The sequence below is a fragment of the Episyrphus balteatus genome, chromosome 2, assembly GCF_945859705.1.
Source record: "Episyrphus balteatus chromosome 2, idEpiBalt1.1, whole genome shotgun sequence".
Lineage (NCBI taxonomy): Eukaryota > Metazoa > Arthropoda > Insecta > Diptera > Syrphidae > Episyrphus > Episyrphus balteatus.
In genome coordinates, this window is record NC_079135.1 from 116,924,094 (window position 1) to 116,950,667 (window position 26,574).

At 32.9% G+C, this 26,574-nt stretch overlaps 1 protein-coding gene across 1 annotated transcript in view; it reads left to right on the forward strand.

Moving 5' to 3' along the window:
- Nucleotides 1-991: 991 nt before the first annotated feature.
- The window catches only part of LOC129909673 (TWiK family of potassium channels protein 9), an 86,691-nt gene continuing 61,108 nt past the window's right edge, over nucleotides 992-26,574 (forward strand). Inside the window, exon 1 of the mRNA XM_055986747.1 lies at nucleotides 992-1,198. Coding sequence (XP_055842722.1) covers nucleotides 992-1,198 — 207 coding nt within the window. The remainder of the gene's footprint in view (nucleotides 1,199-26,574) is intronic.

Below are 26,574 nucleotides of genomic sequence, written 5' to 3' on the forward strand. Positions count from 1 at the left end.
TGTTTTTGTAATAAAAAAAATAATAATAATAGTAAAAGTAATAATAAAAATAAGAGTGTAATCTTTTAAATATCGTACAAGTAAAATTATTCTTTTATTAATTTTGGTTTGGGTTCAATACATTTCATTGTGTCTTATTTTTGTTGCTTTATTATATATAAATATAATTATATTATATAATATTTTGTAAAATATTTATAAAAAGCAGATGGTAACTCTACTTATATCCTTCAACAAAATCGTACCACTCAAAAACGTGGTGCCACATTGACAACAAACACCGGCCGGCATTCCAAACCAAACGCACTCACGCACTCAGCATCTCAATCAAGGTCAAAAACCCTCCCACAAATGAGCACGTGGTTTTTTGACGTTGTGTTGTGGTTCAATATCAAACAAGCGCCGCCGCTGGCGCATCAAACATGTTCGATATACTCATCTGGCGAAAATTCTTCCAAACAAGTTCCACATTTGTGTGCAAATTTTTCAATCCAAAAATATACAAAAGTATTATTCCCAAATCCCAAATGGCCAAGACAATGGGTCTTTTGGAAAAATAGAGGAAAATTCAACGCGAAAACATATTGGCGTTTGGCCTCCGTCCTCAGTCAATGCGTTGACTTCGGGTGGGCCGGAGCGAATATTATAACTTCAACGGTTAACGGTTTCGACAAGAATACAAAACAAAAAAAAATTAAAACAAAAAAAAACACCGGAAAAAGTTCTGAAAAATTACAACAACAAGAAAAAATAAGAAAATTCATGATCGGTCTTCCGAGTGAGAGGTGATGTTTATGAAGAAAGAAAGGAAAATATTTGTGTTATCTATATTTTCCAGTGCAATAAATTTGAGTGAAAATAATGCCCGTTTCCAGATAGTAGTTTGTTTTTTTTTTTTCAAAATTTAATTAGTTTTTTTTATTTTTTTGAAATTTAAAAATTAAGTGAATGGTAAAATTAAGTTATTGTTAGAAATAAAAAAAATTAGAAAATGGTAGATTTTAACTCAGAAGATGAGGCAAATCAAGAGCTTCTTCAAAAACTCAAACATCTTGATGTTCGAGTTGAAACAGGAGAGAATCCTGAAGGTGGTGGAGTTTTCAAAAAAGGCTCCTGGAAACTAGTCAAGTGGAAATCTGCACTCAATCATATTGGATTATTGATCTCCCTGTCGATCTATTGCGGAGTGGGTGGTGTGGTGAGTAGAAATACCTACAAAAAAAAAAAGAATATTTTCACCTGCCGTTTTGGGCTCTCGAGTGGGTGTATTCTTCATCAACAAAATATCGTAAAGGTGTTCGACGTTCGTTGGGATAGCAAAAATTCAATAACATTCCATTGGTTTCTTTTTTTTTTTTTGTTATTATAGTTATTTTAATGCCAAATTAACACGTGCTGGCCATTTTATTTACATTTTGGCATATTAATGAAGTTTTCTAGGTTAGAAACATGTTTTTTTCTATATTTTTCTATATTTTTTTCTTATAGTTTTCGAAAGGGGTGTGTTATTTTAACGCATGTCATAAATTTGTTTAAATGTTATAAATTGAAATGTTATTCTATTTTGACACGTTAACTGGAAGAATAGCTACTCGTAAAGTCAAGTCGTGTCTGAAAAATCAAGTGCTTTTGAAGTTGAAGGTAAAAGTTGTTACACAAATTGTCATGTTGGGCTTGAATAAAGTGGTTTTAATGATGAGTTGAGTATGAGCATTAGAAAATAACGTGTGTTCAAGTACTTTATAAAATGTAGTAAAAATCGTACTATTTTTAGAACGTGAAAATTATACTTTTTTTCTTTGTTTTTATTTCGATTATGTGTGTATGTTAGAAAAAAATTCCAGAAATGGTTTTGATTTCATGGATTACGCTTTATCAGAAGAATTATTTAGTTTTGGAAAAAGGTACAAGTACAATATTACCTTTTTTATTAGCAAGAAAGGTTTTTCATCAAGGAAATCAACTTAAAATGAAGGAGAAATGAATCATTGATTTCAAAGTGAAAAAAAGGTTTCTTATAAATATTAAATTTAAAGGAGGAATGTTTGCTGACTTTTGAACTGATGATACTTTTGTATTTTAATTATAGTTGGTTGAATTCAGTGGCGTATCCAGAAAAAATTTTGGAGGGGGCTGGAAAATTTTTCAAACATTTTTTAGAGGGTAAATGTGCGAAAAAATGTTAATTTCTTTTTATTAATCTTTGATCGAGAGCTAAACGCTGTGCTGCGGTACTGAAAGTGGTATAGTAGCATTATACTGCTCTCGAGAGATTCGTTCTACTGTCTCCTCCTTTCACATTCAGAGTGCCTGGTGCCTGGTGTTTTTTCAAAGTTCTTGTGTCCCAAACATTTTACACAAACAGCAAGGAGTTGAGTCATCCTTAAAAAAAAAACTCTTTATTTCGTTCGAACTTTGTCATGTGCTGAATCCAAAACTGTTTACAGATTTATTCCTATCACGTCAAGAGTTTTTGGGCTATATTCATCAATATTTTCGTTATATACGGCACGTGAAATGAAATATTAATATTCTTCATTTCGATCGGTTTCGAAAACTTTGAAATTGCTTCTAACTGTCAAAACTGAAGGATGTTCCATTTTTATTTTGTTTCTAAAGTGAAATTACTGCAATTTCAGATTCATTGAAAAAGGCCCCCAAATTCACGAACAGAAACATAGTGAATTGAATTCGATTAGAAAGTCTAAATGAGTGAAAAAATGCAGAACACCTATTTCACTCTCGGCAGTCTCTAAAACTAATTTTGAATGAAATTCTTTTTGATGTTTACTCTTTAATCCAAATCGGAAGCGCAAACTGCAATTTTCTTAAAGAAACGTTGACCACTTAGATTTTGAGATATCAAAAATTTCTATTTCCAAGATATTGGAGAAAAATTGAGAAAAATATTATTTAAAAAAAAAAGTAAATAAATGATCAAATACGGCGTTTTGAGATTGCATAAGAAGTTTTGCAAAAATTTAACGGTGATGTAATTGGACGTCAAAATACTATAAAAAATTATCTAAAGAATTCGGAATTGGACTAAAATCCGAAAAAAAAAAATTATCACAACCCTCATCGTCAGCTAAGGCTTTTACTCAAACGAACCCAAACAGCCGTTTCAGAATTTGGAGGGGGCTCGAGCATCTGTGTTGCCTCTAAATCTCTAAGATTTACGAATAAGTTTCAGTTAATCATGTACATTATGGTGAAATCAGCTAAATAAAAACATGATCTTGAAGGCTTGGGGGGGCTTGAGCCCCCTGAGCCCCCCCTCAATACGCCACTGGTTGAATTCACATACATTACATCAATTTCCGTGAGCATCGTACTATTGATGGATATTTTCATTATTTACCTTTGTTTTATATACAAAAATACAATATAAATAATTAAATATGTGTCTTGAATGTTATTTCAAAACCAATCCAATTTTTTGATGATTGAATCAATGTTTTTATCAAATGTGTTACAGTGCATGTTTTCTAAAACTCAGTTGTTACTCATTTTTTTATTTTAAACACAAAACAAAAGCAAATTGTTAAATTAAAGAAAAATGTGTAAAAAGTGAGTTTGAAAAAAAAACTGGGATACTATACTGAAAACCGATAAAAGTTTTAAAAATATTTTCAAAAGACTGTCAAAATTACTTGCTCCCAAGATGTGATTTTCAAAGCTTTGCTCAATATGGTCAAGGTAGATTACATTTTTTCGTGTCATTTTGTTGCACTTTTTTTGAAAATTTTGATCGATTTAAAAAAAATTAAAACACAATTATAAATTTAAAAAAAAATAACACAGATTCCCTTTTTCTTCAATAAACGCTTGGATAACATGATTAAACTTTAGTTTTGAACTTGTTATGATTCTGCCACCCAGCATTCACCAGTTAACTTTAGACTGTTAGAAGTTTATAGGCTTTGGTCCTGCGTTCTTTTCATATATAACAAGAACATAGAACATAACATTTTTGGAATAAAATTAAACAAAAAAAAAAAAATAAACAGTTTTTGAAAACGAACAAATGAAATTTTTTGAAACTTTGTTTCAGTGTGTTGATAAGTTTTTTAAGAGCGAACCAAATATAAATTTGAAAATTTTTATGTATAAAAAAAACTTTGTTTTAAATTTTTTAATGTTCCAAAATTCTAAAAAATTCTCAGAAATTAAAATGCGTATTTGAATCAATTTAAATATTCTAAGTAATTTTGTTCTAAAAGCAAATACATCCGACCTATAGTCGTGCATTTTATTTAATTAACAAAAGTTACTCATACGTTACATAGAACGTTTAGTTTCAATTTTCAAAATTCGATATGAATTATTTTATAGCATTTCTTAACCACAGGGTGGTTCCTTTCGAATGCCCATAACTCACAAAATATATGGCTGCGATTTTTTTTATTATTTTTCTGATAACTGTCACCACCTACCGTATCTACCGTTTTCGTTTCGAGTCTAACTTTTGGGACACCCTGTATTTATTTTAAACCGTTATTAAAGGTACTTGCCATAGAACGCTTTTTTTGGTTTCTGCAATATCTCTCACAAAACTATCACGCTATTTCAACGAAAGTTTTTATACAAAAGCGTTTGAGTAATCGTAATATTTAAATTGTTGAACATTTTCAGAAAACAGTTGTTGGATTTATTTTACCACAAGACCAAGTACGTGCGAACCAGCCGTGAATTTTTTTTTTTAATAAATCAATCATTTAAATCAAAAATTTACCACAAATAGATACTATTTTAAACTAGATTAAGATTTATTGATACATCAGGAAAGATTTACAAAATCATTCTTTTTAATTTACGATATTTTCAATTTTTCAATATTTACTGATATATTTTGTTTTCTAGCTTTGTTGGATATTTTTAATTTTTCAATATTTTTATTGATCAGTTTGTTGCAAATACCTTAGGTATTTGTCATATTTCTCATCGAACCCTTGCTAGAATTAGACATCTTGCGATGGAATGAATTACAATTTCCCTGTCTTTCTAAAGCTGTTATTGAAATAACTACCTTTACCATTTTTGAAGCCATTTAAAACACCTATGATGCAAATATAATTAAAGTAACATTTATTTTGATTTGACTAATTGAGGGAGGGTCAATGTGTGAGACTGATTGAGTCATTTCAATCACTCTGAGTCTGAAGAATGTATGTTTAATAAACTATAACAAAATTCTCCACACTTGAATGACTTAAAGACTTTTAAGTAAAAACATCACCAAGTTTTATAATTTGACATTTTTGATCTGAGTAAATGGTTTCCAGTTTAATTACAAAACCAATGGATTGAAACTATAAATTTCTATTAGGCTCCATATAATGCCAAAATAGAATTTTCTCATTCAAATGCTCCTATTTGGATATATGTATAATCACCGCATCTTTAGAAATATTTTTTATTATAAAATATTGTATTTCAATATAAAAAAAAGTTACTCATTCGTCACAGTGAACGTTAATTTTAATTATTTTATTTTTAAAATGGATACGAATTATTTTATCGTCTTTTTTAATCGATTATTGACCTTTTAAGGTAAGGTGTTTTTTGGGTAAAACAACAGTAATATATTTTTTTTATTGTAATAAGCAAGCATTGAAAAATATACCAAAATTCAAAGTGATTAGTATAAGAGCAATACTTCGTAATTTTTGCTGACAACGGTTTAAAAAATAAATTTTAAATTTAATTTTATAAGAAATTTATTACCAACTAAAAAAAAAACACTAGGTATACAATATTATTTAAAAATTAAAAAACCATCTTTTAGTGGTTTTGACCTCCAAACGAAGTATGTATGCAATAAAATTTCATGTATAACAATGAATTTTTAGAAAATCAGAAGAGTTGTGTTTTTTTTTTATTTGTGGTTTATTTTGATTTAAAAAAAAATTAGCCATGCTAAGTTTCTTAAAAAAAATTAATGATCCGTTTTCACAAACTTAATTTTTTTATTGATAGATTTTTTTTTTAACCAAACATTTTTTTTTTACTTTTTCTAAATATTGACTTAGGGTACAAAAATTTTCATTGAAATCGTTTGTGTAGCTTACGAAAAAGTCATACACAAAAAATGGTCCAATGACAGGCAACATTAATGACGTTCCAAGAAATATTTTTTTTTGTTTATTTCATTTTAAAAGTTGGACCTTTTGAAATTAAACGAAACAAAAAAACCAATTTCAAAATAGCACAAAAATAATGGACCTACCGAGAGGTTTTTTTTTATCAAAATCGTTAAAGCCGTTTTAGTTTTTAAAACAACCTCTTCTATGGCTCCGTGAAGCCAGAACTGCGACCTCAAAATTTTTGAACCAAATTTGTCTAATTCGTTTGTCCACCGTTTGTCCATGTTTGTCCACCCAAAATTTTAGTTTGTTCACCCTTCAAAAAAAATTTAGAGCAAATTCTTTTTTTTTATAGGAAGTCTGAAAAATGAAAAATCGTCTAAAACGCTCAAATTTTGAGATAGAAGAATTAAACCAACTGCAATCGTTTGTCCACCTCGAGTTCTATATACATACCAAATATTATCGTTTTTCCACAACCCGTTTAGGGGCAATTTCAAAAACAAATTTTGTACTGAAATATTGAAATTCCCCTAAAATCCCAAAAAATCAATTTTTATCAAAAATTCAAACTGCTGTCGTTTGTCCACCTCGAGTTCTATACGTATATTTGTCCACCCTCTGTTCAGGAGATATTCCAAAAAGAATTTTTTTATAGCAACTCTCAAAAAAGTACGCATACACCACAGTGTACCTCTACTGAAAATTAAAAAGTCCTCAAAAATTATTATTTTTCAAAAATTCAAACGGCGTTTGTCCACCCTACGTTTAGGAGATATTCAAAAAACAAATTTTGTACTGAAAATTTCAAAGTCCCATAAAATCTCCAAAAATTGACTTTTTTCAAAATTTCAAATTTCTGTCGTTTGTCCAACTCGAGTTCTATACGTATACCAAAAATCGTCGTTTGTCCACCATACGTTTAAAAGATATTCAAAAAACAAATTTTGTACTGAAAATTTCAAAGTCCCATAAAATCTCCAAAAATTGACTTTTTTCAAAATTTCAAATTTCTGTCGTTTGTCCAACTCGAGTTCTATACGTGTACCAAAAATCGTCGTTTTTCCACCCTACGTTTAAGAGATATTCAAAAAACAAATTTTGTACTAAAAAATTCAAAGTCCCATAAAATCTCCAAAAATTGACTTTTTTCAAAATTTCAAATTTCTGTCGTTTGTCCACCTTGAGTTCTATACGTATACCAAAAATCGTCGTTTTAGTCGTATGTCAATGGCTTTGGCTGCAGCTAGAGATGGAGCCCAAATTTTAATATATTCGAAATTCCGTACGTATTTCTGTGCAGAAAAATATTTTGAAGATTTGTACCAAATCTCAAATGATTGTACTCAATCATAACAGCTTGAGCTATGCGCTATGCTACTTGTCTTGAGCTACTTTTTTCAAAGGTGCGTACCTACAAAATACTTTTTTATACAAATTTGTGCAATTACATTTAATATTTGGGTAATAACATAACCTAACCTTCTAGTATCCTAGTACTACCTTTAACTTCTCAGCTTAAAAAAAAAATAACTTCTTTACAAAATAAGATAAATTTTCACACTCAGAGAGCGATAAATAAAAATTAGAAAATATTGAAATTAAGGTTTTGAAATCAACGCTCGTTTGACTATACATACATATTTAAAAAATGCAAAAAGAATTATCACTAAAATATCACTTTGTTTCTTTATTCTCTTCACTTCCCGTTGTTCAAAAGAATTTCTTCTAAGCATATAACTCCTTTAAATCATCATTTATTAGTCACACATCTTCTTTGTACGTTCCTTACATTTTTACAATTTATTTCTATTTTAAATTGTTTTTTTATAAGACTTTGAAAATGTATAGCTCTTTAGCGCAAAGTGGTTCAATAATTCGATAAATATTTACTTTAATAAATAAATAATACAGATTGTCTTGTGTTTTTGATTTTATAGCAGAAAATAATCATCGAACAAAATTCCATCAAAGTTTAAATATGTGGGAAGGTAGGTATCGACTTTTTTCATATTTTGGGTTAGAGATATCGATTTGAATAAAGTTGTGTAGGAAAGTTATCCTACCACTGCTATATAAAAAGTGTGCTTCAAAATGATGAAGCGTGAATATAAAATGGGGAATATACTCAAATGGTAAGGGGCGTTAAAGTCAATCCCATCATAAGTAAAAAAAAGGATACTGGGGAAATATAGTTGCCTATTTATATTTGAAAAGGAAATCTCATAATCTAAACATTTTCAATCCATGAAGATTCTGTTTTGGAAAAGATGCCGATAACAAGGTATTGATTTAAAGTTAAACCCATTTTCAATGCTGTTGACCCAAAAACAATTTTACCGTTTCTATTTTCGAATAATCTTAGGACCAAAGCCTTTGAAGTTTGATGTCATATTGGTTTATAATAAAGTATTTGTTTTGGCTCACTTTGAGTACCTTCTAGATTTAATATAACGCATATGAAGCTTCAAAGGGAAATATAACAAACCCAATAAATGATAGCTCCCTCTCCTGGTTTCCATTCTAATTTTCTAAATTTGAAACTAGCTTAGGCCCAATTTAGTCACTCTCCATTAAACTTAGAGAATGACGTCTTTAAGCTGGGAAATTTTAAAATTCATTTGCGATTTGACAGATTTTAAATTTTTAATGGTGACTTTATATATAATTGAGATTGAATAAATTGGGCTGCAGTGTTTTTTACATCTTGATAGTTTCTTTTTTTTTTCTGAGAAAATCTTAAAATTAGTGGTTTCCAGAGTTTTTGAATTTTGTTTTGATCGATTTATTTCTTTTTATTTTTGTTTAAAATATATGTGTTTCGAACAATTCACTTTTAATTTCTTCTCTTAGCACGAGATTTCAAGCGTTTTCAACACATCCTTACGCAAAAGTAAAAGATCATTAGCACCATATGGTTTTATACCCCAACACTTTAAAAAAATACCTAAACTACAAAATCGTTTTAATTTTTCATTCAAAGAAAAAAACAAAACAAAAATTATTTCCTTATATCTAATCAATTATTCTCCAATAATCTATCAAAAACCAATTCCAAATGTTTTTTCCCATCTCAAAGTAAAAAAAAATAACACACATAAAAAAGCAAATTTGTGTTATAAGAAAAACAAACAATTAAGTGTAACTATAAAAACTTAAATATAAATAAATTTATCTATGAACGAAGAAAAATACTCTTCTATCAAAAATTCTTAAGAAACAAATCAACAACAACAAGAACAACTCTAACAGCAGTAGTCTTCATTTTTAAATTAACAATTTGGAGAAAGGTGTGTTTATTCTATTTTGGAAAAACGAAACAAGGAACAGAAACAAAAAAAAAATTGTTTTCATGGTCAAACAACTTATAATGCAAATTAATTCTGAAGCTTTTCATACATCTTTTTAAGTATATTTATGTATATGCACTTTGGCAGAGAGGAAGTTTGATTTGCAAAAAAAAGTAAATGAACTCATGCTGTCTTTGAAAGTGAGTGCAAAACTCATGAAAACAAACTTTTGCGTGGAGAATATTTTCATTTTTTTGATTTTGATAAAAATTTTAGTACTTAATAGGTTTTTTGAAGTTGAAATAAATTGATACATTTTTACTAAGTCCAAAAATACATTATTATTTTTGACTGATCAGCTGATCGCAGAAGAACGCACGTTTATAAAATTATATTTGGCATGAATATTTTCCTGAAATATTTTATTAGACTCCCAAGATTTTTGGTTTCAAATTCTTTCTTATAATTAATAATATAAAAACTAATTTTTGGTTTCTGTTTTTCACTAGATTTCATAAAAAAGAACACCCTTTCTGGGCTCTTTAGATTCCTGGTTTTCAGTGAAATGAAATATTTGTCTCCAAAATTATTTTTTTTTTTAACCTAATGTTGTAATGTCTTCTTTTACAGTTTTTTTTTTTGAATAAAACTCCAATATCAAATTAAATCGCTATAATTTTTTACACTCAGGCTTTAGACCATTCGAATTTAATTATTACTTAAAATTGCAAATACTATAAAAAAAAAAGGTTAACCAATTTATGTTGTATCGGAAATGAGTTGTAATTAATATAACAATTCATCAAATTCTAAAATTCTTAAAAATTGATGTAAAATCCACCAAAATAAAAATATAATTTTTAGAATTTTCTAATTAAAAATAGAAATTGTTACTAAAAATAAAACAATTGAAATAGGTTTTCAAATTTTCACAACATTTCACATTTGTAATAGAAGTTTAAATATCAAAGAATGTACTCAGCCAATATTTGTGTGCTAACAAAAGAATAATGTATTATTGATTTGTGTACAAATATGTGTTTGTACTTTAATTAAAATCATGAAGCTTATTTTTTGCAAAAAAAAATATTTTTCACACCGGCTCTGTGGCGCCTGTTTGCAATTTGTAATTTACTTATTGTTTCACTCTACAATCTACATAAAAAAATGTAGATACTCGACGGATTTCTTTGAATGTTTAGTATGTTTTTGTATTTCATATACATTGGTAATTGACTATAAATTTTCACCTCATCAATTTGGCATTACCTACAAAGAGTCAGGGCTCTTTTGTGGGCGCTAAAAATACTTCACAAAAAAAAAATTTATATCATACTATCATGAATATAGACGAGAAAAAAAAAATTGTTTATCTTTTGAATGTAAAGCATTATGTTTATAATTTTGTTAAATTGTTTAATAATTATGTTTTTTTTCTTGAGCATTAGCATAGTTTGTAAACTCAAGTAAAGTCAATTGACACCACATTTATAGGCTAAGATGTGAACCGACAAAAAATTAAAAAAAATTAAAACATATATACATTCAAAAATAAACCAATTTTGATATTTTTTGCTTGCAACATTTATTTAATCAATTGGGATTTTTTTCATATTTGGGTTGTTTTTTTTTTTAACAGATGATTGATTAATCTCAATTTTAAAGAATTTTCCATGCATGAAGATTTCCTTTCAATAAAATTGATTTTTTAATGTAATGTTTGTATGATATTTTCCAGACATTTTTTTTTTTTCAATTCTTAAATACCTACTCAATGATTTGCTAATTAATATCAAATTTATATTTGATGAATCATGCCATGAATAAGTAACTATGTCAGCAGCAACAATTCAACCCCTCATGGTAGCTTAAATGTACCAAATCGATAATTTGAAAATTTGAATTTTGAACGTTATTTGCTCTTGCTTAATGTTAAAAGGTTCTAATTCAAAAATATATATATTTTTTTTAATTATTTAATATGAATAAAATTAAGAGAAAAATTGCATTATTATTGCACTTTAATTTCCAGATGACCCAATCGAAGTAACTTTTTAAATATCTTTATTTTTAATATGGTTCAAAATCATGGAAGTGATACATTTGAGTTACAAATATTTTTTATATCAAAACAACATCAAAATAATTTTCTTTCTCATTTACCATTTAAAATAAAAGACATGCACCTAGGCGTACAACTGGCGTACATTTCTTACCAAAAAATTAAATAATATCATGATTTATTATTTAATAAAAGTTTTCCGAAGAAATATGACGCTCTGTAAAAAACTTTCATTAATTGTTTAAAAAGTTTCTCACTATCATAGATTTCAAGGGTCCAGAGGAAAAAACACACATTTCCACTTTTATTCAAAATTAATCTAATGATGAGGTCTTGTAGTATTTTCTGAGCACTACCTGATGGCAAAGTCATATTGTTTGGGTTTTTTTTTTTGTACAAGCGGCTAAGTTTGGCTCCATGATTTTTCAAATTAAGCTTCTTGCCTAAAAAATATTCTGGCAGCACGATGATAAAGAATGTGAAAATTTGGGTTTCGCAATTCTGTCTGTCTCTATCATGATCTCGATCTGCAATCCTAACCACTGCAGCGACTTACTTAAAACTTGGTAGTTATGTGTTTTGCAACTTTTCGCAACTTTTCTGAAAAATTTTATTATTGGCACTTTCTTTGACTTAACCGATTTGAACAAAAATGTTTCCAAAAGAGTCAAGCCCTTCTGTGCTTGACTCTTTTGGATTACGTTTTTTAAAAACGGGGTTTAGTCTTGTTGCCGCATCTGGCAATGCCCCACGTTAAATTCGAACTTTAAAAGAAAGAGTCAAACATATATTATACTTCTCATGATATCGCTATGTATAAAGTAAATTCATTGCTCATTGATTAAACCTAACCATAAAATATTTCTTTTCAAAATTTGCGCTCTAAGCAAAAGGACTTAAACGTAACTTAAATATAAAAAAATTTAATTTCATTGATTATACCTAATTAAGATATTTTTTCAGAAATTTAAAGCCTACCACTTTTGTAAATTCTTTTAATAAAGAAAAGTCAAGCTAAAAATTTGGAATTTTATTGCTTAGCCGCAACATTTCTTTAAATTTGTTTAAAGATAACCTTGATTTTGAGTACGCACGAGGTCTGGAAGATTCTGGAATCTGTATTGTAGTTTCACTTCTGAAATCAGCATAGCAAACATCGTTACACCTCTAGAAGCATTTAAGCAGCATATTTTCAACATATTACTGCACTCGATAAATTAAAACGCACCGCACCACCTGTTGATTGCTGCACCTGCTGAGGACGACACGCATACGTCGCTGTTCTTCGTGTTAAGTATAACAAATCCTACATCATCAATTCGCGACTACTCAAGGTAAGGTTTTCTGAAGACTATTTTATTCATATACGATTTATTGTATACATATACATCACTATATACCCACTGCTACGTAAAATCCCTTACTGCTACTATTTTAAATCCTAAATATATAATATTGATTCGCGCCAAATGCCTGGGTCACATTCATCTAAGACTGATGATCCAAAAAAACGAAAAGGTCGCCCTGCAACTCCATCTCCAAATAAAAATACAGGTCTCCAACTCCACATACCCTCATCGTCATCTCAGCACAATAATGCACCTCTCGGCGGCGGTATAGGTGAGTTCAGCTGCAAATCATGCAACAAGGTCGATGACTCGTACATGGTTATGTGCGACAAATGCGACGACTGGCATCACTTTAGCTGTGTTAAAGTTACCTCATCTATCGCTGAAAAAGATTGGTTATGTCCAAAGTGTTCCAAGGTCGCGACCGATTTATCGAAAGAGCCATCTGTGTCAGGTGTGACCTTTGCACAAAAGGGTGACAAGACACTTACCTACGAAATGAAAAATAAAAAAGCTTTGTCAAGTAGTCACGTGCAGGTTAGGTTACATCAGGTACAAAAATCTTTTTCTCACGATGGAAAAATTTCTGTGGGGAATATATCAAGATCGGTGGATTCAACGAACTCGGTTAAGTTGAGTTTAAAGAGACTAGAAGAGGAAAGACTTTTAAAGAAGCAGCGTGACCAGGAGTATCTCGATGCTAAATATGCACTTCTTGAGCAACTATCAGATGATGGAAATGACGACATCGACCAAGGCAATTCACGTATTCACGATTGGGTAAGCGAGCAGTCGGTACACAAAGCAGTTGTTACAGAGCAGGTTATATTATCTGCTCCGAAACACATCCCTCAGAGTACAACTATTTTTCAGAACGATAATATTCCTCCAAATGACACCTGGATTGGAACTAATCAGCACGCATTGCCAGAAAATCGAGGTCAATGGCCTGAAAGACAGAATATGCAGTTTCCACCTTCTAATACGTTACCTCCAGCAAACATCACAAATTCAACTGGAAATGCTCTAGGTCCTGACCATTACTATGATCGATTTCTTCCCACCAATGCTCCAAATCTCAACAGCCAACAAATTGCATCAAGGCATATAATGCATAAAGAACTTCCAAGCTTCTCTGGTCGACCTGAGGAATGGCCGTTGTTCATAAGCTGTTTTGAAAACTCAACTCGCGTATGCGGACTTTCCAATGACGAAAATCTTATTCGTTTGCAGAAGAGTTTGAAGGGTAAGGCATTAGAATCCGTTCGAGCTCAGTTACTGTACCCTCACCAGCTATCCAACATTATTTCGACTTTGCGCATGCTATTTGGCCGCCCAGAAGCAATTATAAATTCATTGATATCGAAGATAAGATCTGAACCTTCACCAAAAAATGAACAACTGGATTCTCTAATTAACTTTGCATTGTCCGTCCGTAATATTGTGGCTACTATGGAAACCAGTGGTCTACACTCACATCTTAATAGCCCATACTTACTTCAAGAGCTAATTCAGAAGTTGCCTTATCAAACAAAGTTAAACTGGGGAATGTACAAAGTAGGAACAGACGCGCTGGTAAATCTTTCCACTTTTAGTAACTGGTTGTACAGGGTTGCTGAAGGTGCATGTCAGGTGACAGAGATAAGCCTTTCAAAAACATTTGAGCCCAGGAACGAAAGAAAGAAAGCACATAACATCCCGATACTAAATGTGCATCAACACCTAGTTACTTCAGATATAAATAAACCAGATAAAAGGTGCGTCGTCTGTAATGGAACCTGCCAGCTTGTTGAACAATGCAGCAAATTCAAGGCACTCGTATTGAAAGAAAAGTGGAACGTAGTTAATCGAAACTTCCTTTGTCGCACATGTCTGGTAAACCATAATAGACGCAGATGCACATCTGAAAAAACTTGTGGGGTAAATGGTTGTACATACAAGCACCACCACATGTTGCATAAGTACACTGATTCAGCTGCTCCACATGTTGAAGATAAAAAATGCAACGCTCATGCTGCGAAAGAGAACCCAATACTTTTTAAGATTTTACCTGTTACCTTGTACAACAATGAGAACCAAGTACATACTTACGCGTTTTTAGATGACGGTTCGTCAGTCTCTCTTATTGAATCGAATATAGCAGAAGAGCTGGGATTAGATGGTGAAAGAAATCCATTATGTCTTAATTGGACATCAGGTATTCAGCGATCAGAAGAAGATTCTAAAGTCGTTAATCTACAGATATCTGAATATAAATCTACAAAAATCTTCCCGCTTCTTCAAGTTAGAACTATAGAATCACTTGAATTACCAGTTCAAACCATGGACTTTGATGACATCCAGAAACGCTTCAAGTACTTGCAAGGTATTCCTGCTAGGTCGTATCATGATATTCAACCGCGAATACTAATCGGACTTGATCATTGCAATTTAGTTAACTACCAAAAAATCCGAGAATCAAATGTCGATGAGCCTGTAGCTGTCAAAACACGTTTAGGGTGGGCAGTTTTCGGACCACACAGAAGTAATAAAAACGGAAAAGTTATGCACATTGAGCATATAAGTTGTTTTATATGTGATTGTCAGACTAAAATTGATGAACGACTCAACGAGCTTGTTAAGGAATACTTCCAAATCGAAAATATTGGTTCAGTACAAAATAAATTTCAAATGAATGCAGATGATAAAAAGGCCCAAGCTATTTTGGATGGAAGTACAATCAACATTGGGAAAAGATACGCCGTTGGTTTACTTTGGAAGGATGAGAATACTGTTCTACCCAACAACAGGTCACTAGCTGAACGTAGGCTCATATGTCTTGAAAAGCAACTTAAAAGAAACCCTTCACTCGAAGACAAACTGAATAAACAAATCGCCTATTATGTAGAGAAAGGATATTCCCGAAAGCTTACAAAGAACGAACTGCTTGACACAAGCTTATCTAGAATTTGGTACCTGCCAATATTTCCGGTAGTCAATCCTAATAAACCAGCTAAAGTTCGTCTAGTGTGGGATGCAGCCGCAACTTATTCTGGAATATCTCTCAACTCAAAGCTCCTTACCGGTCCCGATACGTTACCCGCCCTTTCCGATGTTCTCTTCCGTTTTCGCCAACGCAAGTTTGCCATTTGTGGCGATATTAAAGAAATGTTTCACCAAATTGAAATTCTGGAATCCGATCAAAACGCTCAACGCTTTCTCTGGAGAAACAAAGACACCGGTCAAATCGAAGATTATCTGATGCGAGTAATGACTTTTGGTTCTACGTGCTCGCCATACTGCGCTCAGTACATTAAAAATAAGAATGCTTCGACATACCTTTCACAACATCCTAGAGCAGTGGAAGCGATTATGAAAAATCATTATGTGGATGATTATCTAGATAGTTTAGACACGGAAGAAGAGGCAGTGTTGTTGGCTAAAGAGGTGATTCGCATACACGAAAGCGGTGGATTTCAAATCCGGAACTTTATAAGCAATTCAAATAACATCGTTGAGAAGCTTGGTGATAGGTCCGCAAAATTCGATAAAATTTTCGAAAACCGAAAAGGAATTAACGAGTCTGAGAAGATTTTAGGAATGTGGTGGTCCCCATCCGAAGATTTGTTCTCATTTAGCTGCACCCTACATAAATTAAGTGATGAAATCTGGAAAGCTGAACAAGCACCCACGAAGAGACAAGTTTTAAGGACACTCATGAGTATCTTCGATCCCCTGGGGCTGATTTCAAATTTCCTGGTACTTCTGAAAATCCTGCTTCAAGAAATATGGCGTAGTAATGTAGAATGGGACGAACAAATAAAATCTGAGCATTTCCGAAGCTGGTGTCAGTGGCTTCAACTCTTACCGAAAATAGGCATGCTACAAATCAGGAGGCCCTATCTATTCGAAATAAGTTCCTACGACAATTGCCAAGTCGAGCTTCACACCTTTGTAGATGCAAGCATGTCTGCGTATGCTGCAGTCGCCTATTTGCGTGTCGTAAAAGGGGAACAAATAGAATGTAGCTTAGTAGCCTCCAGAACAAAAGTCTCTCCCTTGAAACTTATATCAGTTCCACGTCTAGAACTAGAAGCTGCCGTGCTTGGAGTGAGGTTGGCCAAATCGATCAAAAGAGGACACACCGTGGAAATACATAAAAGTTATTTTTGGTCGGATTCGAAAACTGCACTTTGCTGGATTAAGAACGACTGTAGGCGATTCAAACAATTCGTAGCTTTTAGAGTTGGTGAGATCCTAGAAGAATCTAATCCCAAAGAATGGCAATGGATCCCAACCGGTGAAAATGTTGCCGACGAGGCCACAAAGTGGAATACCAAACTTGACCTTCAGTCCGATAGTCGTTGGTACAAGGGACCTCTATTTCTATACCTACCAGAAGATAATTGGCCAAGAGCAATTGATAAATTCTCCACAAACGAAGAGGTAAGGGTACTTATTCATCAAATCGCCGATCCATCACCCATCATTGACTGTGAGAGATTTTCCAAATTGAACAATAATCTATTATAAACTTTAGTGGACTGTATAATAAATTTGTAATTATAAATAAATAAAACACAAGTGAATATTTTGAATAGGACTAGACGTCCTGTTTATTGCGAGATCTTGATGTGACTAAGGAGAAGAGAGGGAGGGAAGAATAAGGAAACACACACGATCGTTGGTTGGTGCTGTTGGTTGGCATGTCATGCGTGTGTGTTGGTAGTCTTCTTCTCCGTGGTAGGCACGGATTATTGAACATCCTGCCCACTTTAAACCTTCGGTTTAATATCTTCTGATTGTTATTTTGCTTGAAGTTAAGTTCTGCTTTGGGGCTCCTTCCGAATAGCATTTGCTCAAGGACATTGGGAAAACCATTGACGCCCCTGAGTGTTTGTCAATGCCAATGGAAAAAACCAAGTCGATTCGGGAATTATGTACAGAAGTGACTATAGTGACAGAGGAGATCGTTGTTCAAATGAATCTCCAGACTGAAAGCCTGTTAGATGCCTTGGAGACTTTAATTTGAGAGTCGGGAGAATATCGTAGTTGGTGGTTTTCATGAACCAGAGTTTTGAAACTTGACAATGTCCAAGGCCAGTTTTGTTGTTGTGAAAGCTGTTTATGTGGTTGTGTCATATCTGCCATTATTGGCAAATAGATATCTGGAGATTTCTTGGTGTGTTTTCAGTGTGTGCTTGTTTACTTTGTGTGTGGAAAAACTTGATCCGTTTTATTTTGCAAATTTTTGGTGATGATTGTTGTGAGGCTTGTAGATACTGCTGAATGCTTGTGGTTAAAATTGAAGAGCTACTGAAACTTGTTGGTGTATTCTGTTGATGGTTTGATGAATCACAAGTTGGTGCTGTGCTGTCGTTCTTATAGTTCTTGCTGCTGCTTTGGTTGTTATCCTCGTTAAAATACTAATGTATGACGAAATATTGCTGATATACTGCATTGTGTGCCTTGTGTTGTGGGTTTGATCTATGAACAGATGTCCCTGCCCACTTTGATTCTACAGAATCAAGAGAATTGAGAAAGCTGTGTCGTGTCTCATATGGCTTTCTTAGCCATTTCTCTGTGTTGGAAATGCTCGGAAGAAAAGAAAATAAAGAAGAAAATATTTAGTCATGCTTCCTACTTGAAGGAATATATTTTATAAATGTATGTTTGAAATGTGTATGTTTAAAATTTTTTTTATTACGTTTTATCTCGTACGCCTCTTGTGGGCTCATACTTCTAATTTACTGTTAAAAGGTTACCCATTGTAGGTAGGTACTTTTCTGCAATGTCAAAAGGTTACCCATTGTAGGTAGGTCCTTTTCTTGAACGTCAAAAGGTTACCCATTGTAGGTAGGTCCTTTTCTGCAATGTCAAAGGTTACCCATTGTAGGTAGGTCCTTTTCTTGAATGTCAAAAGGTTACCCATTGCAGGTAGGTCCTTTTTTTGAACGTCAAAAGGTTACCCATTGTAGGTAGGTCCTTTTCTGCAATGTCAAAAGGTTACCCATTGTAGGTAGGTCCTTTTCTTGAACGTCAAAAGGTTACCCATTGTAGGTAGGTCCTTTTCTGCAATGTCAAAAGGTTACCCATTGTAGGTAGGTCCTTTTCTTGGATGTCAAAAGGTTACCCATTGTAGGTAGGTCCTTTTCTTGAACGTCAAAAGGTTACCCATTGTAGGTAGGTCCTTTTCTGCAATGTCAAAAGGTTACCCATTGTAGGTAGGTCCTTTTCTTGAATGTCAAAAGGTTACCCATTGTAGGTAGGTCCTTTTCTTGAAAGTCAAAAGGTTACCCATTGTAGGTAGGTCCTTTTCTTAAATGTCAAAAGGTTACCCATTGTAGGTAGGTCCTTTTCTTGAATGTCAAAAGGTTACCCATTGTAGGTAGGTCCTTTTCTTGAATGTCAAAAGGTTACCCATTGTAGGTAGGTCCTTTTCTTGAACCTCAAAAGGTTACCCATTGTAGGTAGATCCTTTTCTGCAAGAATGTGCACCTCGTGTGGATGCACACTCCTAGTCCAACCCAAAGTCAAAAGGTTACCCATTGTAGGTAAATCCTTTTCTGCAAGAATGTGCGCGTTGTAAGGACGCACACTCTAGTCCAACCCAAAGTCAAAAGGTTACCCATTGTAGGTAGATCCTTTTCTGCAAGAATGTACGCTCGGATGAACTTTGTCTCATGAACAAATGATTCATCTTGCAAACGCACACTCAAAATGGATTTGTGAAAAGGATGCCCTTCGAAGGCAATCTGCTTTTCTTTTTTGGAAGAATGTACGCTGGAATGAATTTTGTCTCATGAACAAATGAGTCATCCTGCGAACGTACACTCAAAATTGAGTTGGGAAAAGGACACCCTATGTAGGCGATCTGCTTTCCTGCAAGAATGTACGCTCGGATGAACTTTGTCTCATGAACAAATGATTCATCTTGCAGACTCACACTCAAAATGGATTTGTGAAAAGGATGCCCTTCGAAGGCAATCTGCTTTTCTTTTTTGGAAGAATGTACGCTGGAATGAATTTTGTCTCATGAACAAATGAGTCATCCTGCAAACGTACACTCAAAATTGAAATTATATAAGAATTAAAAGGTTATCCTTTGTAACAACTTGTCTGCAACAATGTGCGTTTTGTAAGAACACAAACTCAAAATGTTAAGTTCACCCTTTGTAAGTAACAATTTTTTTTTTAAATGGCGTTTTTATATTGAAATCGAAAGTGCACCCTTTGTTGGCAACAACTTTCCTGAAAGAATGTGTGTTTTCACACTACTAGTTCTATGTAGGCAAATCCGTTTTACTTAATGAATTATTATGTTTCAATTGTTTGTCTTTTTTTAACAAAAATATGAGTTCTTTCAAATGAAAAATTAATTGAGTTGTGTTGTGCATTCTGAAGGTGGGTTTGGTAATCGATCTAAACGTTTGATATGATATGAAACTGTGATTGTATAATGGTTTTCATCTTGTTCCAGACTCTTTGCATGTTGCTCTTTATATATGTTGCTTAGAGCTCAACTTACATTTCAATGTAATCTGTGTAATATTTGGAAAGGCAATTCAGAATATTTGTGAGGTAAATTGTCTCAAAAAGTGAAAAGGTTACCCTTGTAGGTAACTGCTTTTCGGGAAGAATGTACGCTGGGATGAATTTTGTCTCAAGAACAAACGATTCATCCTGCGAACGTACACTCAAAATCGACTGTGAAAAGGACAAAAGTGTAAAAGTCAAATAAAATCCCTGGTAGACAAATTAACGCATGTGATTTATCCTTAAAGAAAACAAATGAAATAAACAAGTAAAATTTGAGTTTGGGTGGGAGTGAACCTTATATGGGTCGGTATTTGTTTTTGTTGGTTTTTAAAATATTTTGTTAATCTTAATTGGCTTTTATTATTTTGCATTGTTTTATTGTTTATTGTGTCTCTCATCATGAATTAATATGTTTCAAAAATGCATTCGTTTTTTTTTAGTTAGAAAAAATGCTTTATATTGGTTTGGCGTTTCTATAATTCAGCTTGCTTTGACTCTTTTTGTTTGTTTGTATGATTTTCTTACGTTATGTAGGTATATATAACTGCTAAAGAATGAAATGAAAATATCTTGCATTAAAGCTAAGATCCTTAAATGTGAAACATTCAGTCTGTCTTATAAAATGAAAAGCGCTATTATCTTGTTTGCCATTACTCTCAATTTGTGCCTTGAGGATTTCAAAGAACAGTTACTCAAATTGTCTTTGTGATTTGTGATTAATTTGAAATACCACAATGAAAAGTCTCACTCCGACCCAAACAAGTAGGTTGATAATTATCCTACTTACCAACCACCTCGAGAAAGTAAAACAATTCAATTCAACCCTGGCAGATCTAACCCTCAACCTCACCGCGCAAAATGATAACATTTTTGGAAACAAAAGTAGCGAAAATAAAACTAAAAAGATCGTAAAATAATTCCTAATTGCCTTGGCGATCTACGATTATGATTCCCTTTATCATAAAAGAATTTCGCACACAATTATTTTCCTACACCATAAAACATGAGTTGTCAATCTGAGCCGACAAAAAGGGTACAGATCTAACTGTCCTAGTTAAATGAGTAGCGTACAACCAAATGTATGCCTGCCTACTTGACCGGTTACAAAAAATTCTTTTCCTACAAAAAGGAGAATAAAAACGACCTAACGGAATTTTCTATATCAACAGACAACAGCTGCAAAGATTTTTCAACAACAAACCCTAAAACAAAGAAATAGAAATTGTTCGCACATAAGAACGATTTGGTCTAGGTACCTAAACACCTTTTGAAAGGCCGGCTTCCTCTATTTACTCGCTAATAGTTTGGCGGCTTATACATTGGATTTCAATATGAGACAATTAAAATTCATTTTTTTTTTAATTTACGAAAATGATTCTTTTCTTTTTTTGATATGTAGAATGTAGACAATAGACATGTTCTTTTTTTTATTTTCTCTTTTTTTTTTTTTTTATGTGATAAGTCTGGCACAAATCGACAATACACATAAAAAAAGATATAGCATAAGTTGTAAATATATCGTTGGTCTTAATTGGTAATCGTGGCAGTTGATATTTTTATTATTTTGATTCATAACTATACCTACCTACTTTACTTATTGTATATGCGATCATCTCATCGCATATTTTGTGTGTGAAGATGTACATGTTGTTACTAGGTATTCATGTAGGTATACAGACTCATCACTAAAGAAAACAAATCTCTCTACCTGCATCATAAAAACAATTCGCGATTTGAACGAAAAAGACCCATAAAAATTAAAAGGGTACCTAATGTGTACTCGAGTGACACGCGACACAAACAATGTATCCCTGAAGAAAACAAAATTCTTGCTATACACATAAAAAAGGGAAACAAGATGACCTAACGGGATTTTTTTTTATTTCAACAGCTGCACTAAAACAGACCATCAGGATAACAATAACAAAAAATTTAAGTCGCGGAAAAAATGACAAAATATTCAATCATAGTTCCTGAAGAGGTTATTGCTCATGTATAAATAGATACATACCTACTCCTACATGCATCATTTGCGTGTATAGTGAAATAAATATTTTGAATTTGAGCTATTCAAATGATATTCATGATTGAGAAATTTGATGTTGATAACAAGTAGGTAGCAGAAAGCTTATTACTTTTGCTCTTTTTTTTTTTGTAACAGGCGCCTAGCCTTGTATAAGAATTTAAAGGACACACAAGTGAAAAACATACATACCCATTAAGAAAATCACCTAGGTACATATCACAGACCGATGTCTCCTTTTGTGATTTTTATGGTTGAATTGTATTATATTTGTAAATAGATAGATTGAAAATCCAATTTGTAATGAATGATCTTTTGTTTGCTAAAAGTTCAATGTATGTATGTATATATGTATATGTAGGTGTTTTTTTTTTTTATGAAAATATGTAAATATGTTTTCCTTGTTTATCCCTTACCCAGCAGCAGTAGGTACATTCCATGCGTGATCATCTGATTTTTTAATATGTATGTGCCGGTCGTGTGCACAAATGGAGGTAGGTAGCTTTATATAAATATATCTACCTACATGTTTAAAAAAACTGCAAATCGTCGCGATTCTATACTGTCATTTTGTGCAGATTTATGGATAATTTCTATTGCGCTTTTCACTTTTACTTTTGGTGAAAATTTAAAGGATAGTTTTTGAAATGTTTATAATTTATACGAAAATGATGAAATAGAAATGGAATACGATAACGATAGTAGTATGATTGATTTATTATTTGTAGGTATAAAAAATGTATTGGTAGGAAAACAGTCTCATGTACCTGTAGGGGTACATAATGATTTTTTTTTTGTTTTGAAGGTATATATGTACCCAGTGGCGTATTGAGGGGGGGGCTCAGGGGGCTCAAGCCCCCCCCAAGCCTTCAAGATCATGTTTTTATTTAGCTGATTTCATCATAATGTACATGATTAACAGAAACTTGTTCGTAAATCTTAGAGACTTAGAGGCAGCACAGATGCTCGAGCCCCCTCCAAATTCTGAAATGGCTGTTTGGGTTTGTTTGAGTAAGAGCCTTAGCTGACGATGAGGATTGTGATAATTTTTTTTTTCGGATTTCAGTCCAATTCCGAATTCTTTAGATATTTTTTTTAGTATTTTGACTTCCAATTACATCACAATTTTTGCAAAACTTCTTATGCAATCTCAAAACGCAGTATTTGATCAAATATTTACTTTTTTTTTTAATAATATTTTCGATCCCAAGTTTCTCAAAGATATTGGAAATAGAAATTTTTGATATCTCAAAATCTAAGTGGTCAACAGGTTTCTTTAAGAAAATTGCAGTATTGCGCTTCCGATTTGGATTAAAGAGCAACATATTACGAAAAAGCATATATATTTCGGATTAAACATCGAAAAGAATTTCATTTAAAATTAGTTTTTGTGACTTTTACGTTCTGCATTTCACTTTTTGCGTATTCACTTGCCGAAAGTGAAATAGGTGTTCCGCATTTTTTCACTCATTTAGATTTTCAATTCAATTTAGAATTCAATTCACTATGTTTCTGTTCGTGAATTTGGGGGCCTTTTCCAATGAATTGCAGTAATTTCACTTTGACAGTTAGAAGCAATTTCGAAGTTTTCGAAACCGATCGAAATGAAGAATATTGATATTTCATTTCACGTGAAATTGAAAAGTGATTTGAATTCACTTTCGTTCGAATTGCGGAACATGGTCGTATATAACGAAAATATTGATAAGCATAGCCCAAAAACTCTTGACGTGATATAAATTAATCTGTAAACAGTTTTGGATTCAGCATATGACAAAGTTCGAACGAAATAAAGAGTTTTTTTTTTAAGGATGACTCAACTCCTTGTTGTTTGTGTAAAATGTTTGGGACACAAGAACTTTGAAAAAACACTAGGTACTCTGAATGTGAAAGGAGGAGACAGTTGTACTAATCTGTCGAGAGCACTATAATGCAACTAGGTATACCACTTTCAGTACCGCAGCACAGCGTTTAACTCTCGATCAAAGATTAATAAAAAAAAAATGAAAATTTTTTCGCACATTTACCCTCTAAAAAATTTTTGAAAAATTTTCCAGCCCCCTCCAAAATTTTTTCTGGATACGCCACTGTATGTACCTATGTAGTTAGGTATGTGTATGTGTATATCTACATTATGCACATAAAGTGTTGTGTGTATAGGTATAGTTTTTAAAAAGTTTTGTTTGGTTTATAATCATGATAGATATAACTTACACTTGTTTTTCACATAGGAATGTACCTATGTGAAATTCATTCAATGAAACATGTTGAAACATGCGCTACAGCTAGATCAGCTTGTTGATTTCCATTTTACTTCATCTCTTATATCAGCATCCATGAATTGCAAGCACTTATCCGCTTTTAGATCGTATCCGTGTAGGTATGTACAATTCGTATTGTACCCAGGTGAGTTGTCACCAAAACAACCTCCCCCACACGCACAACGTGAACAGAAATTTGTTTTTTTTTTACTAGGTATTGTTTTTCTGTTTGAATTCTTCTTTTTTTTTTTTTTTGTTTTTTGCACTCCCGAGAATTTTTTGTGTTTTTGTTTTTCTATCTATATTTTTTTTTTATTATTCGCACTACGCACTTGCACTCGGATATGGTGGTTATTGTTTTTTTTTTTTATTCTAAATGTTTTTCATTTATACTTATAATTGTACCTTTAGAGGTGCATAGCTCAATATTGGGCTACGAAGGACCGTGAACAATAATCTATTATAAACTTTAGTGGACTGTATAATAAATTTGTAATTATAAATAAATAAAACACAAGTGAATATTTTGAATAGGACTAGACGTCCTGTTTATTGCGAGATCTTGATGTGACTAAGGAGAAGAGAGGGAGGGAAGAATAAGGAAACACACACGATCGTTGGTTGGTGCTGTTGGTTGGCATGTCATGCGTGTGTGTTGGTAGTCTTCTTCTCCGTGGTAGGCACGGATTATTGAACACAAATGGAAGCGACTTAAGAGATCAATGGCTTATGCGCTCCGTTTTATCAACCTCGCAAGATGGGGCAAAGAACTATTGGAGGATGTCTCTTTAACCCCAACGGAAATCGTTGCTGCGGAAAACTTCCTATACGGACTCTGTCAATCTCAATCGTTTTCAAAAGAGTGGTCTGTGCTCAAGAAAAACAAATATGGTAACGCAAAAAACATAACGTTGGAAAAATCAAGTTCGCTATTTAAGACCAGTCCATACATGGACTCAAACAATGTAATTAGAATTAAAGGTCGTATAGACGCAGCAGAACACGTCAACAATGCTTGCAAAAGACCTATCATTCTGCCTAATAATCACCGGATTACTCTTCTCATAATTCAAGACTACCACGAAAGATTTCAGCATAGATTTTCTGAAACTGTTGTTAACGAAATCCGTCAAATCTTCTTCATACCATCATTAAGAGCAACTGTGAAAAAAGTCGAACTCGCCTGTCAAATATGCCAAATTCGTAAAGCAAAACCTGAACCTCCATTGATGGCCGACCTACCTCCTGCAAGACTCAAGTCATTTACGAATCCATTTTCCTATGTTGGCGTCGATTACTTCGGTCCTATGTTTGTCTCCGTGGGGAGACGTCTGGAGAAACGTTGGGGGGTTCTATTTACCTGTTTGACTATCAGAGCCATCCATATAGAAGTCGCACACAGCCTGTCTAGCGATTCCTGTATTCTCGCCCTCAAACGCTTTTGTTCCAGAAGAGGCAAACCTGTTGAGCTATGGAGTGACAACGGCACTAATTTTAAAGGGGCAAACCAAGAACTTAAGAATGCAGTTGCTAGCCTATCGAATGGTAACGATTTATCGGAGAAAGTCATGAATCAGGGCATTAATTGGAAATTCATTCCACCAGCTTCCCCTCATATGGGAGGGAGCTGGGAGCGCCTGGTTCGCTCAGTTAAAGAAGCCTTGGGGCAAATAACAACTACTCGAAACCCAAAAGATGAGCTACTCCTAAGTATGATGGCCGAAGTCGAACACATTATCAATTCTAGGCCCTTGACCTATGTCCCAGTCGATACCGAAACTGAAGAGGCTTTAACACCAAATCATTTCCTTCTTGGCTCGTCTAATGGAATTAAACATTTTTGTGAAATAGACGACAGCGCTGGAGCTTTGAGGAAGAACTGGATTGCATGCGAAAACTTCGGAAACCACTTCTGGAAACGATGGGTAAAGGAGTACCTTCCTACGTTGACTTTGAGGTCCAAGTGGTTCGTTGAGACAAAACCT